Source organism: Lutzomyia longipalpis, chromosome 3 (assembly GCF_024334085.1).
Source record: "Lutzomyia longipalpis isolate SR_M1_2022 chromosome 3, ASM2433408v1".
Lineage (NCBI taxonomy): Eukaryota > Metazoa > Arthropoda > Insecta > Diptera > Psychodidae > Lutzomyia > Lutzomyia longipalpis.
In genome coordinates this window covers 10,180,460-10,195,996 of record NC_074709.1, presented here as the reverse complement: position 1 = coordinate 10,195,996, position 15,537 = coordinate 10,180,460, and the positions used below count along the sequence as shown (strand labels likewise).

Below are 15,537 nucleotides of genomic sequence, written 5' to 3'. Positions count from 1 at the left end.
CATTTCGCCACTGGATGCTCTCCCATTTTATCCTTTTTCTTTAATTTTTTTAAATTTTTTTTATTGCTGTTTCAACTAACATTTAACCTTCCACCCGTGCGTGTGGGATGGAACTCTTCTCTTTGCTCTTTTGCAGACTACCTGTCGCATCATCACAACAAAAGACTGTCGGGGAAGGCTTTTGCTGTGCGGAATATAATTAACAGCCAAACATTGCCAGATCCTCGCATTTGCCACGCCACGCTAATGGATCAAATAAAGCGGGGCGCTACGCTGAAACCCAATAAGACTTGCAACGATCGCAGTGCTCCGAAAATCCACTAAATTGGGGCGCTTTTTGTTCTTTTTTACATTAAAATTTATACATATATAAAATATTTCTCAAAAAAAAAACTTAACGCAACTACTTAAGCTGAAAAAAAATAATTAATCCTTAACAATTAAGTGTTTTAATCGGATGAAATGTATAACTTTCTCAAAAAAGAAAAAGAAAAGAGGATGAGGAGAATGAAACATCAAACATATATTTATATTGGACTGATTTTTCCCATTTTCACATCATATTAAAAAAAAAACAAAATAATATTTACAATTATATACTATTATATACATATTATTAAGAAAATAGGTAGAAGTGTAAGTTTTAGGATATTTTTTTTCTTGTGGGAATGCTTTTTTTTTTCTATAAAATGCTAATATACAACAAAAGAAAAACATTTAAAATTAAATTATTTGTGGAATTAAATAAATTAAAAAAAAATGGGAATAGGGATGGGGGTTGAATTTTAATCTCAATTAAACTTGTGTAGAATTTTGTAAGAGAGAGAAAAATTGGATGAAGAGTGAAAAAATAATTTATCGCTATATTTTATATTATATTGTACTTCTTCGTGTAGTAGGATCGTAAGGATGGAAGTATTTATCAATATATACAATTATAAATTATTTACAGAGGCATTTATAAATAAAATTTGAGAATTATACGTAATTTTTGGCAATGCTTTATTTCCTTTCGAGTCTTTTATTGTGCAACAATTGGAATTATTAAAGATGGCGGCCTATTGCAATGCATTTTGGCGGTATAATTAACACTTGGAGGATCGAGGTTTCTAACCTCAAAAGTCTTTCCTTCATTTTCTCTTTAAAGAAAATATTTTTCCAAGTTTTCTTTCGACGATATTGAAGTAATGGAACTTCCCTACGTAATGTAAAGATGCAGAATATATTAAATAGATTTTGATTCTGAGGCGATTGAAAAATGTCGAATTGTCCATTTTGTCCAGCAAAATTTTCCAAGTGTTAAAATAGCCGCCATGTTGCAAAATTTCCAGACAATCACGTTTTTATGAAATTTTCATTAAAAAAAAAGCTATTTTTCCGCTTTCTTTTTCTTCCGGAAACTCTTCCAGTGCGTTTCCATCGTTTTTACGCCCGGAAAATTCGTTTTTTAGGGAAATTTACGTAATTTTTCGACTTCTACCTCGAAGTTTTGAGTACAATTCCGAAATCATTAAGCGCCTGCGGAAAAATATAATTTTCTCCGCTCTGACGCAATTTTCCGGCTTTCTCTACTGTAGGGAGGTTTGTGGGGGCGAAAGACATGTATTTCAGGGGGATTTTGGAGTCACAATAGTTGCGATTCAGGGAGTGCCGCCGCCGGAAAATTTTTCCAGAAAACCGTTGAATTTAAAAGGACTTTAGTTGCAAAAATTGCCACAAGGGGGCAAACATTCGTAGACAAGAAATTCGCGAGATTCTCGCGTATTGACATGGAAATCTCGTAAATTTTTCTCCTTAGTTGTTTTTTCTTGTAATTTTCCCTGCAAAAAATTGCTCTGTGTTGCTGGAAAATGCAGGAAAAGGGAGTGAAAAGTGCGTGAAAGTGTATGAATTTCCCAGAATCTCTGATCTCACGTGCCCGTGTGAAGGTTTTGATGCCAAAAAGTGTGTGATTGTGCATGCCAGTGGGGCACAAAAGGGTGTTTTCTCCCGTGTTTGTCGACGAGAAAAAGAAAGGGGGGCAGAGCCCTTTTGGGTCCCGTCCGTAAACACACGCAAAAAAAGACTCCAAGCGCCTTTTCCCCGAGCTCACACGCAACGGGGGGCTAACAAGAAGGGGGTGCTGTGTGGTGTGTGATTGGTGAGAGTGATTTGTGGGGCCTCAACACGGAGCCAGAATGGGTAATTGCTTCAGCAGCCCCAAGCGGAAGCTGTCGAAAGACATTGCGGACGTTGTTATCATTGGGGATCCACCGGGAATTCAGGCAAGCCCTGCTCCCGTGGCTGCACCCGGCGATGCCATCCGGGCTGTTCCGCCACCCCTCCCGGACGCAGAGCCAAGTACGTCAAATGCAAAGATCTTCGTAGCTCTCTATGACTACGATGCACGCACGGATGAGGATCTGAGCTTCCGGAAGGGGGAACATCTGGAGATACTCAATGACACCCAGGTGAGTGAAACTTCATGTGCCACGGAGGGTGGGAAGTGCGAGGAGGGCTTGTAACTTCTATCTTCTTTCTTTCTATATAATAAAGAAAAGATTTCGTTCCTGTACAGCTATGCATTTCTACACCGTTGGTCCGATCGTAATGAAATTGGCGGTTTTTACCAACGACATTCATTTCCCCCCCAGAGCCCCCCTTCGTAGCGCCCCCATATAAAATTCATGCTTTTTTGACTACTTTTTGAAATTGGCGCTGTAAAAATTTAGTTCCAAAAGCCACCACTGCTAATTTTTGGTACATTTTGTATAAGAGAAAACGAGACAGTGCACGTCACTAATACTGTCTCCCTCCCACATTCAGTTTTTCGCAGTTTTCTCGCGTTTTCCGCCGAATTTCCCAGCGAAAGCGCGTTTTTTGTGACCAGGAAGCGACGCCGCGTCGTTTGGTACCCCTGGTTCAAAACTCTCAAAATCCGCGCCAGAAAAAGTCGTGCAAATTCCCCAAAAAAATCCGGCGAGTTGCGCCACCAAATTTTTACTGAACGTACTTTGGGGCCCCCTGAGCCACCCGCCAACTTTTGGAGGCCCAAAAATGAGTTTTTCCATGGAAATTTAATTTTTTAAAATTTTTCCGCACAACTACAAACAAACAACTTCAGCGCACTCCCCCCACCAAAAAATGCCAGAGTGAGAGGAAAGTATTTTTCTCATGCCATCTCGTTGGTTAGTAAAAGTGAACTCTCCCACAATATAGGGTGACCCAGTTTGGGTGTCTGATAAAAGAAAAATATTTTATTCTAATTAAAAATTCAGTTGAATTTAGAATTGAATCAATTTATATTCTTTTAGCATCTCTTATTCATTAAAAAAAATTAAGAAAATAATTTAGGGTGTAATTTTAGATGCTAAATATTATTTTTTAGGTTGCTAAAACTGCTAAAAATTATCAAAAAATCTTTTTAAATTCATTCGGTTCAAGTTTCAGAAAGTTTTAAAGACCTGATGAAATATACGAAACTTTCCGAAATGTCAAAGAAAAATTAACAGGGGCGTAGCCAGAAATCTGTTTAAGGGGGTGTATTTAAATTTTATTTTGAATTTCAAAGACAAAATGGCCTTAAATACAATTTGACATTTATTTACAAACGCCGTTTGACATTTCTCATTCAGCGTATGTTGTTAATTTTTAATATCTAACGATTTATTAAAGAACTTTAACGTTTTTTTTATCTTTGACGCTTTTTCTTTAACCTTTAAGATACTTTTGTAATGTTTAACGATTTTGTCTAAGGTTTGATAGTTTTTTTCTAACGTTAGACATTTTTATTTAAAATTTTGACACTTCTAACGTTTTCCTTTTAAAACGTTTACAATTTAATTTAATTTTTTAATATTTAAAAAATTCTTTTTCATAATTTTTTAACAACATTTTTTGCATGATAATTTGTTTTGACTTCTAAAAAGAATGAACTTAGACACCCAAACCCCCTCATTGGCTACACCTTTGAAAGGGAGAGTTTCAAAGCATGAAAACATTATGAAAATGAAAAGTAAAGACACCTGAATGATCACATAGTGTGATTGCTGTAGTCAAAAGACCACTTTTGCGCCAAATACTCTCTCGGGGGGCATCCTGATTGTGAATTCAGCCCACGTTGCCCCAACTGAGAGATGTCCAGTTGGACGTGCACGGCGAAAAGAATTGATATTCACGAGATAATCTCACCCACAATTCAAGTTCAATCCACCCGATCAATTGCACAACCTCCCCATGCGAGGGCATTTCTCATCGTGCTCTCAAAAAAAGACTTCCTGTCCCGTGTTTGAGAGACACACACACCATGTCTGTGGGGCTAAATATTATGCTAAATTACTACCTATATTATTTTTTTGTTGCAAAATTTCAGGGCGACTGGTGGCTGGCACGCAGCAAAAAGACAAGACAGGAAGGATATATTCCCTCGAATTATGTTGCAAAACTCAAATCAATTGAAGCTGAACCGTAAGTGTGAAAACGTCCAATTTCTTATACTTGTGTACACGTACATGGTGAATTTCTAAAAAAAAATATATATACGTACCTATATAATATACACCGCCGTGCAATGAAATGTGAGAGGCACACTAAATACCCAAAGAGTTGAAGGCAAAATTAATGCTTCTGCTGTAGATTAATGATGAGAGATATACTTGCATTTCAATGAGGATTGGCCGAGTGTGGATTATTTTTTTTTATTTAGAAATTTCCAGCACATTTTTTTTTCACCTTTTGCTGGTGTCTCAATTAAAAGGATAGATTACAAAATTTTTGCCCCCCTAGAAAATCCTTCTTTGATAGTTATTCTTTCAGTTTGAAATTAGAGAGATTTCCCTTTTAATTTCCCTTTTTTTCCTAATTAAAATGGAAATATTTCTAAATTCAAACTGAAAGAATTCCCCAAAATTCTGCATTCATGAAGAAAGATTAAAAATAATAATCAAAGAAGGATTTTCTAAAGGGGCAAATTCTCTTATAAAACCCTTAATGCATTTTATGTGTCTACAGCAACAAAAGAAAGAAAAACATTTAACCTTAGAACTTGCTGATACATGCACTTTTCCCCCCACAAATGGGGTGGTTTTGTAAGAAAGAAAAGACTCTGTGAAAGGACGAAAAGGTAGTTCCTTGAGAAAAATCAATGTGTGCAAACCATAGATTGAAATCTACACGGCTTCATTTTTTATTTCCCTTCCTCACGAGAGGAATACAAAATGTCTTTTAGAATTTTCCTCCCCATTGTACGCTCGTTCTATGAAAGGTATATATTTTGCATATGCATGAAGTGGCAGAGGATAATAATTGGTACTTAAGCAAGGGCAAAATAAAGTTTTAATAGCTCTTTTAAACTCAATGATAGAAGTAAATCATAATAAAGTTTACTTAAAGAGAAAAAATTGCATTTATGCTTCTAAAACTAAAACAAAAAACAAATGTTTTATGAGAAATTGTAGTGAATTTTTCTTTTCATCCACACAACATCCGTGAGAGTGACTGTGATAGTCAACCCTTTTGCAGCGTTCCAGGTCATCTTAGCTTCACAGCTAACGAGAGAATGACCAACGCACGATAAGCACCGCTAGGGCAACGCTTATCAACCATCACAGCCCTCTCCCAAAGAGGTTTACACACACAACAGACCATGGCACGGGACAATATTTTTTGCTTTCGGTCTCAATGCCTACAATTAACGCTGCAAAAGGGTTGACTATCACAGTCACTCTCACGGATGTTGTGTGGATGAAAAGAAAAATTCACTGCAAGTCAGAAGTGGGATCTCTCAAATAGTGCCCACGGGAAATAGTGAGTACGCGAAAAAAAGAGTAAAAATTAGTCAGTGTGAGAACAAAAAAAAATTGTTGACAAGCAATGAGAGAAAAAGTGATGAGATAAGGATTCCCCTTAGTGTGATTGGGAATAAAAATCATTGCGGATTTTTTCGTCGCACGACAAGGAGAGATTTGACTAAAATTGAAGAAAAAAAAAGATTTTCGTGAAAATTCTGTGAGAGTAAGTGGTAATAGTGGTAAAAAAAGTAAACCCAGAAGTCAATCCAGGTCGTGGTGAATCAAAAAGTGTGCCAGAATGCCTTCTAAAAGGCGAGTAGCAGCCGAAGAAAATGAGGAGAATTCCGTCCAAGGGACATCTGGAGGGAACTGGGGAGAATTTTCTGCGCAGCGAGGGTACATGAGATTCAATTTAAAGAAAAATTCACTACAAAATACTACAAGCAATAAATTCCATATTTCCGGTAAAAACACTTGGATTTAATTTGCCCCATATGTTTTGTTACATTTTACCCGAACAAGCTTTTATTTTTAAATTTAAATAAAAATAATGAGTTTTTCAATGAAAGATGAATGAACTTTGCTTAAATTTATTTTTAAAGGAATTTATTCATTTCTATGTCGATAAATAGCTCGTATTAGAGGAAACAGGATACACGTAATCTTGTAGAGGATCCAAAAAGGAACAAATAGGTAGATAAAAGTCAAGGGATGTTTATCTGAATGAAAATATTCAGATGATTCGCCAAAGAAATCAAAATATTCAATAGACCAATATTTCTTTTTTTTTTAGCCTTAAATTGGTAAGAACAAAAGCATAAAGAGTACTAAATTCTAGCCAAAGTGAAATTCAATTTAGTACTTAACAGGCTAAAATTTAGTACATTATAGGCTTAATTTAGTACTTTTTTTCTCATTGTATACAGTATACTTTTTCAGCTAGAATTTAGTATGTTTTTCGATAGAATTTAGTACTTTTAACAATTGGATTTAGTACTTTTTCGTGCTTGAATTACTTCGGCTAGGTTTTAGTGTTAAATAAAGAAAATTCAATAATTAAAAATACTTGAAAACATACTTAAATTCTAGCCAAAAAAATATAATGAATTCTAACTGAAAAAGTTTTGAATTCAATCGGAAAAAGTACTAAATTTAAACCGAAAAAGTACTAAATTTAAGGCGAATAAGTACTCAATTCAATCCTGAAAAGTACTTAAAAAAAGCAGTAAATTCAAACCGAGAAAATAGTACATAGATTCAAGCCGGAGAAGTACTAAATTTTAACTGAAAATGAAGAATATTCAGATCTTTGGAAATATTGTGATTATTCGCCAAAACAATCAAAATATTCGGCAGATAAACAGCCTTATATAAAAGCCAATAGAGATTTTAACAAAAATGTAAACAAAAAAAAGTTAAAAGTGTCTTTAGCGATTTTATATTCTCCTTTATTTTAGCGTAGAAAAATGAATAAAATCCTTTCTCCTTAATTAAAATGGGAAGATAATCTTTGAGATAGAGCTTTTCTAAATCATATGAATATTAAAACATCTTTATGCAACTTTATAAAAAAAAATTTAGAAGGGTACAAAATGCATAAACTACTATAAACAATAAAATTTGAGCGTGAATAATGAACAACTCTCTTTTTATTTAATCACTACACGCGTGCATTACTTTCTTTGGAATTCCCAATTGTTTTTTTTTCTTTGGGGTTATCTTTTACAATTTATATTTTGTAGTTTTCATAGTAATTTATTATTTAGTTCTATTTGCATTTATTACTAAACGTGTAATGATTTCCACATAATCCCTTTATGGGGGCTTTCTTACTTTCAATTAGACGTTTAGTTGATTGTTAGAACCTTTTTTATTTATAGATATCTTATCTTGTAAGAAAGTCAACGTCTCAGCAAGAAACTTATGTTTTTTTGTGTGTAAGGACTTGGAGGGTTTTGCAAATAAGCTCTCTATCGCTATGTAGAGTAAAATGATAAGACTCACCAACTTGTTTACAAGTCTGGTTTCTAAACACTTGCAATTGGTGGACTTTGACGGCTTTTCGATGCTGATTCATGATTCATTCGAAAAGAATATAAGAAATAACTTTAAGTAAATAACGTGATTTTTTTATCTATAAGTAATACGTTATATTTCCTCCTAAACAGGTAGGTAATTTTATCAGTTCAATGGGATGTTTTTTGTAGAAGTTTCTTCCGAATTCTTGAATTTATTCTTCGCCTGAATAATTCTTACGTTTGTACTAAATTTGCATTTAAATTTTATATAACCTTATAAGAAACAAAAATGAATCATATCTAAAAGTAATTTTGGGTAAATATTTAGGAATTGTCTCACAGTCTGGAAAATGCAGGCAAAGAATTACTTCACTCTACTTCATCATGGTGAAGCATTCTCACACAGTCTCTGGCAATAGTTGAAGGTCTTTGCATATTTTTTCCATCTCTTTGCCAAAATGGAACTTGCAGAGGAATATTAGCTTGTTGTAATGAAACTCTTTGTGAGGGAAAAAGAGGCAAAAAAAATTTTTTTTTGTTAATAAATAAATTCAGTTGCAAGTTATAAAAGGAAAAAAGAAATAGCAAGTCAGTGATAATGTATATAAAGCAAGAAAGACGACCTTCGGGAAATAATAAAAATTAATAATTAATTTATCAGTCGATGGAATTTTGCACTGAAATTCCTCAAACCACCTTCTTGGACGTCTTGGCAACTTGTACAGTGTGACGCCATGAGTTTCACATATTTCACCGCAATGTTGCGCCTCAAATAATGTGAGCCAAGTGCAATTGTCACCAAATGAGAGGGAGAGATCACTATGGTTGTGTTGCGCGAGATAAACTAGGCGAGGTCGTATATTTTTCGTCAAAGAATACAATTAGAATAAATTGTGAGTTTGGAAGAGAAAGGGCATTCTTATTTGCCTTCTTCTTCTCTTCTTATATACATTTAGAGGTACATTATTTACAAAGATGAAGGCATGGAAAGAAAATTGGAAAGAAAGACTTGCTGGTGGATTTATAAAATATTCTCTCTCTGGTGGAATGCATTCTTATGCTTAAAATGTTGTAACATCCAAAAATTCTCAACCTCAACTCAACCACAATATATTCACGTGCAACAAATTATTACAATTAACCCTTCACTACCGGGACCACACGTAAGCATTGAGGTGGAAAAGCGGAAAATTTTTCTTTGAAAAAAAAAAAAGATCACATTGAATACATTAGTTGAGCATCATTCTCATAGAGATCAATATTGATGAATAGTGTGTGATGGATGATAAACAACAATGGGTTTCCTATTTGAACAAATGCCGCACGGTGTACTTAATAGAAAGCTGATTCATATGATTAATGCGACACTTTGACGGATGCAGAAGAAGATGAGTTCTAATTAATTTCCGATTAATATGAAATAAAATTCCTCAAAGATGAAGAATTTTTTTTTGCATTAAACACATAATTTGCACACTTTGCCTGATCAATCAGTCGATGGAGAATTTAATGCATTCCAAGAATTGTTCTTACAATGATTATTTCTTATTCATAAAGTTCACTCATGACTTCATAAAACTTATTAAATAGATGATTGTACGTGGAAGAATTGCAATGGAAAATGTTCGGGATATTCATTGATAAATAATCAAAAAATATATTTTATTCTGAATGAAATTCAAAATATTGGTTTTTAATCTCAAAAAGGGCTCAGATTGAGGAGCAGAAGCCTGAAAAATAGTTAATTCAAGCATTAAAAGGACTAGATTTAAGCTTAGTAGTAAATTTAACCCGAAACATGGTAAATTCAAGCTTAATAAAAATTCTAGATTTAAGCATAATAATTTTTTTTCAGTCTTAAAAAGTCAGAGATTGATGAATGAAAGCTTAAAAAATATTTAGTTTATAAAAAAAGACTGCTTCACATTAGAGATTATACCATCCCATTGGGTTAAAATGTTTCGTAAATTCAAGCCGAAAAGTAGTAAGATCAAACCCAAAACGTGGTAATTTCAAGCCTAACGAAGCAGTCTTCAATCTAAAAATATTTTTTTAAATCTAAGTCTAAAAAGGACTAAAATTTAATGAAATTTAAAGCTAAACAGTAGTAAATTCAACCCGAAACGAGCTGAATTATAAAAAAAGTTATTCTCAAAAAAGCTTAAAATAGTTTTTAATTCCAGCCTAAAATGGTTTAAAATTAAAGCCAAAAAAGTAGTAAATTCAACTCAAGGACTAAGTTTCTTTTCAATTTTTATTTGATTTCGTATTACATATTTGGCTTTTACCAAGGGAAGTTTATGGTGAATTAAAATATTTAGATCTTCATAAATATTCGATTGATACGCCATAATAACCAAAATATTCGTCAGATAAACAACTTGCAAAAATTGTGTTTTAAACAGAGTTTTTTGAGAGCTTTCATTTGAATCTGATTTGATAAAAATCGGTTAAGTAAAACCGGGAGATATTGCCGGTTTTTGACGAAAATGCCATGAAGATAGGGTTAAGGCACTAAAGTCGCGGTATTTGTGGTGATAAATGTCCATCCGAAAAAAGAAGTGGCCTCTTGTTGATTCTTGGAGAATTTATTTAAATGCAAGTGAAAGAAGTTTATATGAAAAAAAAAAGATAGGGCCATGCTATATATAGGGGAGAGTGAGAAAGGAGAGAAAATGCAAAAGACGACGAATGTTGCGGGAAAGGAAGGAAGATGATTGAATTTAAAGTGTGTTATTCACCTTGTCCATCCTTCCCCCAGAGTGTGTGGAGATTGGGTGCAAGAAACTCGAATGGCAATGAAATTGGCTCGAAAAAGCTGGAGTGTTGTGGAAATGGATAAACTGATCAGGAAAATAATTTTGTGGTTGTTGATAAGATGTTTCTGGGGAAGGAAATAAATTTTATTGGAGTTTTTTGTGCAAAATTGCTTTTCCTCATCTTTTTTTTATCGAGTATTGGGTGGCTGTTAGCAGCAATTCATGGCCAAAAGACTCCTCGTGGAATGAATTTCCTCAATCCGGTCTTTGTGTTTATGGACACAAATCTCTAGCTTGCGGGAGGGAGATATTTATACACCAACAAAAAAAACTCATCAAACAATGCTACTGAAGCAGAAAACACGAAGAAATGAATTTGCATATTTTGCATGAATTTGAGGGAAAAATGCGCAAAGAGTTTAAAACTCCGCGAATGAAAGAGAGAGAATGAATTGAAATTACGCGATTGAAATAATGTTTGCATATAGTGTCATGATTTATTTTCACGCTCATATTTTTTCCTATTGGCAACACTTCTTGCACACTCCCATCGTGCGGTTTGGTTGTGAATGAGCGTCATGATTTTGCTGTGAGGGTTAAGAAAAAGAGCTCAACAATTGCTCGGACAACATTGTCCAAAGACTTGCATTTTTGTACATAATATACTTCATGTATTTCTGTACAATGTATATGCGAAAAGCCCCTTCGCGAGAGAGCTTCATGGCTCATGGGTGTGATAAAGAAGTCACCTAAGGAAGGTGCGATAGAGTAGAAGAATGTCGAAGAAGTTGTGGATGAAGAGAAATAATATATAATTTTTGTTGTTGCTGTAAAATGCATTTCATTTCCAAGACACTCTCATGCATTAAGAGTATTTGAGTTTTCAAATACAAGAAAAGAGAGGAAAATACCGGGGTTCGCACCCATATAGTCTCTCATTTACAATATTAATAATTTTTCTTTACAATTATTTCAACCATTTCAACAATATAATTCAAATTGCATTGAAGGTGTTGTTTTGTGAATGTTCTTCACGCATTAATTAATATTCTTAGCATAGCGTATCTTCTTTCTGTTTACGCGCCCCAGCTGAAGGCTTACCCTGAGTGGGTGCCGAATCTCGAGGGTTCTCTTCAATAAGTTATTCTGCGGAGAGAATTATTGTAAAAATATTCATTTCTCTTGATCATGAACCAAACAAGAAGTTCCGCAAGACGTCAATAAATTACATAAAAAGTAAATTAATGTTTTTAAATCATTTCAATTCTTTACAATGCAATTTTTTCACAATCGGCCCAGCCGTTTTGTACAGGTTTACTTGCCAAAGATAATAAAATCAAATCATGTGATCTGGTTTGAAATATTTTTAAACAATCAAAATTTCTTTTTCAATTACCTAATCTTTAATCAAAGGGTGAATTATCTGGCGAATATTTGGAATATTTTAGCGAATCATCCGAATCTTGACGAATAATCAGACTGCTAACAAATAATCTGAATCTTAACTAAGATTTTGAATCTTAAATAAACGTCCGGCCCTGAAAAACATAAAAAGAAGAAGAATCTTGAGTAAAAATCAAAATTTTGACAAATGATCTAAAACTTATTGACGAATAATTCGAACATTCTTAACAAATAAACCGAATCTTGACGAATAGTTTGAATATTTTTAAAATATAATCCGAATTTTGACGAAATATGCGAATCTTGACGAATAATTCTAATCTCGACAAATTATCCGAATCTTAACGAATAATGCTAATCTCGACAAATTATCCGAATCTTAACGAATAGTTCAAATCTTGACGAATACTTCGAGTCTTCCTAAAAAATTGTCCGAAACTTTCCCGAAAACACTTGTATGTATGAGGGAATAATAAAATTATTATTATTGTCCGAAACTTCTTGACGAATAATCCTAATCTTAACAAATAAACCGAATCTTGACGAATAATTCAAGGATTTTAGGTCAGATAAACACCCCTTTGTCTTTAATAGACTTTTCGATTTTCATAGAACCTTCTTCAGGTCTCACAAATATGTGGATTAAGTTTATCCCTTAAAAGTGATGATCGAGTTGATTTTAAATGCTATGAAGTCAAGTTTTTCCCACGAAGAACCTGATTTATTCTTTAAAAAAAAATGTATTTTAATGCTATATATAAAGTGAGATCTTGTTGTGATTCTTTGACCTTTTCACACAAAGCTCAAAAGCTCATCGTGAGTTGGCATTATATGTGTGTGTCCACAACCATATGCATGCAGCAACAGCATATTGGTATATACCCAAGGTGCGAACTCGCGACTGCTACAAGTGCCGATGGAATGACTGTTGTTGAAATAATATTGTGTCTCAATAGGAGTGTGTCCAATAATATAAAATAAAAGCTTAAATTGTGGGGTATACACATGCTTTTATGTTGTATACATGTGGTGGTTGCATATAGTTGTATGCTTGTCTCTTTAAACAGGTTTCTTCTTTCAACTCCCCAACTGAACTTATCGTTTGAATTGTGCTAAGAAATTCAGTTGTCTCTTTGAATCTGTCGTGCGATGGTCGATCTGTGGTTGATGCAAAATTTAATGAAGAAGAAGTGGTAAAAGAGTGTGAAGACCAAGAAGGAGGCACAAAAAATAAGACGAAAGATAAAAAAAAAGTGAAGGAATTTTTGTGTGCGAATATTTAGCAATATAATCTATATAATTGTGTGGAATTGTTGCGTACCTACTTACATTTTTTTTTTTCATAAAGAAAGTACAACGTGGATTTTAGTGTAATAAATTGTGTGCTTAAAGGGAAATATAAATTCCACTTGTGCTCAAAAGGAACATTTTTTTTTGCACAAAACGGAGGATTTTTATTTATTAACTATTTATTTTTATAATTTATTTATTCGTCTCTCGTGCATTGTTGGCATTTTCTCTGTGACAGATCTTAATTTTTTTTTAACAATATCACAGAGATTATTTGTGAATGGAACAAAGTGGATTATATTGAGGGATGTTGGTGAATGAAAAAAAAAATTGAGGCAAAATAAATTGGTCCAAATGGGTGGATGAAAGTTGACCCAATTGCGTGAACCCGGAACTTAATTTGCAAACAGTGTGTCTCTCTGCGTACGCTCGCAGCTCTTGTTGGAGATACATTTATAAGAGAGTAGAAGAAAATAGGCATTACATAAGTGTTGCACAAATTCAATAAAAAAAGAAAAGAAAAAAAACGAGGAGATTGAGAAGTTGTTGAAGACAAGACACTGGTGTAAGATTGATTTGCTCTTTGTGAAGTATTCTGCTGACTGAGGTACATATAGAGAGACGTGCAGAAAGGATGTCTTCGACTGTTCCCGTTGTTTGGTGTGCAGATGCCGATAGTGGCAAAAAACCAGCGGCTTTTGCCCTCCATGGGATTCAACTTGAGGGTAATATTACAGAGAAGCACGTAACTGCGGTGAAGAATCTCGTGGCTGCAGCTGCTGAGGGACGTCTTATCCTACCAACAGATTCAGCTCTGGTCCTCCTGGATTATGGGCTGAGTGTGGAAAGTGTAGTGATGGATGGGAAGGTGAAGCATGAAGAAGAAAATCTCTGCTGTGCAAAGTGCTGTGGTAGCGATGCAAGAAAGAATCCCAAATTTTCAGTGAGAGAGATTAAAGAGACTCCAGTAGATGATAGAAAACACCGCAGGAGTTGTGGTGGAGTTGGTGAGGTGAAAGAGCAAGAGGAGTCATCGGGTTGTTCTAGTCGTAAGACCAGTTTTGATTCACTTTGCACAGTGAGTTCCTCAGATTCAGGCTTCATTGAAGTCACCACGAATAATAATGAGGGGAACCCGGAGAAGAATGCGACAGGGGTTGCAAAGAACACCGAAAGAGTAAATAGAAGAACAGAAATTGTCCCTCAATCACATAATCGCCGAAAATCTCTCGAAGAATTTCGAGCAATTCTCAGTGAGATTGAAAAGGAATCTCCCACAACAACAGCACTGGTTAAATCCTCCCCAAATTCCCGAAGGAAAAAGGAAGATGAGGAAAAGAAACTCATTTATACGAGAAAATTAACCATCTACGATAAACTCATTAGTTATGGAACAATTTATGACATTACTCTAAGAAAAAATGAGATTTACAATAAAACATACAGAAAGTATGATAAATACATGACCTATGGGACAATCTATGAGATCCTGAGGAAACACTCACTAGAGAGTTATGGATCTTTTATGAGAAGACGAAGGAAATCCAAAACTATAGCAGCACCAAAATCCCTCAAACCCCCATCGAGTGCAGCCACAGTAGATGGAGCATCATGTGGGACAATCTATGATATTCTTCAATCCCTGAAGCATGAATCTCTGCCCAAGAAGTTTGTCAATAGATTTTGTGTGGAGAAAGTGGCAGAAAGGGTGTTGGAAGAAGGGGAGACTGATGCAAAGGAGGGTGAAACAAAGGGTGAGAATCAAAAACGACCACGTCGCTTCTCAAGTATTCTCTCACCTGCTTCCCATCTACGTCCCAAAATTCCTGAAATTTGGAATATTTTTACAAATGACGATAGTACCTTGCCAACCAGTGATGAAGTTTATTCCCGCATAAATCGAAATACACACAATGGGGAGCCCAGTGGGCAGATTTACAAGAGCAATTCTCTGGATATTCTTGCCGGTGGTGCGGGTGAGACGGAGGATGCCGTAGGCGCAAGGAAGGCGCCGCTGGAGAGTGCCATTAAGTACAGTGTCAATTCGCAATTGGCGAAGAAAAGGTGGCCATCAGTGGGGAAAAGTAACACAAGACGATTGTCGGAATTTACACGGGGAGAGTTTCTCAATGAGAAGCTGTAAGTGATCAATATTTTTACTACTCTTTTTTTTCTCTCTCTCTCACTCAGCTCTCACCAGAGTTGATTTATATTTTATGCGATAGATCATGAATAAATATTATTTTAATGACATCCATTAAGGATTTCTATTTGATTGAATCGTTTTGCTATGTTGAT

General features: G+C 34.7%; 2 protein-coding genes across 7 annotated transcripts in view; both read left to right on the top strand.

Moving 5' to 3' along the window:
* LOC129791811 (protein MTSS 2) overlaps positions 1-988 on the top strand; it is a 28,037-nt gene extending 27,049 nt beyond the window's left edge. For all 4 annotated transcript variants that reach the window (XM_055830347.1, XM_055830345.1, XM_055830346.1 and 1 more), the window contains exon 13: positions 137-988. In XM_055830347.1, the coding sequence (XP_055686322.1) occupies positions 137-324 (188 nt within the window). In that variant the 3' untranslated portion in view covers positions 325-988. The remainder of the gene's footprint in view (positions 1-136) is intronic.
* A 751-nt stretch (positions 989-1,739) lies between these two features.
* LOC129791815 (tyrosine-protein kinase Src42A) overlaps positions 1,740-15,537 on the top strand; it is a 29,804-nt gene continuing 16,006 nt past the window's right edge. The window contains exons 1-2 of one of the 3 annotated variants that reach the window (XM_055830353.1): positions 1,740-2,450; positions 4,352-4,446. In XM_055830353.1, the coding sequence (XP_055686328.1) occupies positions 2,178-2,450; positions 4,352-4,446 (368 nt within the window). In that variant the 5' untranslated portion in view covers positions 1,740-2,177. Of the gene's footprint in view, positions 2,451-4,351; positions 4,447-5,890; positions 6,165-10,499; positions 15,379-15,537 lie in introns of those variants that run through there. The other 2 variants (XM_055830355.1, XM_055830352.1) reach the window with 2 other exon arrangements.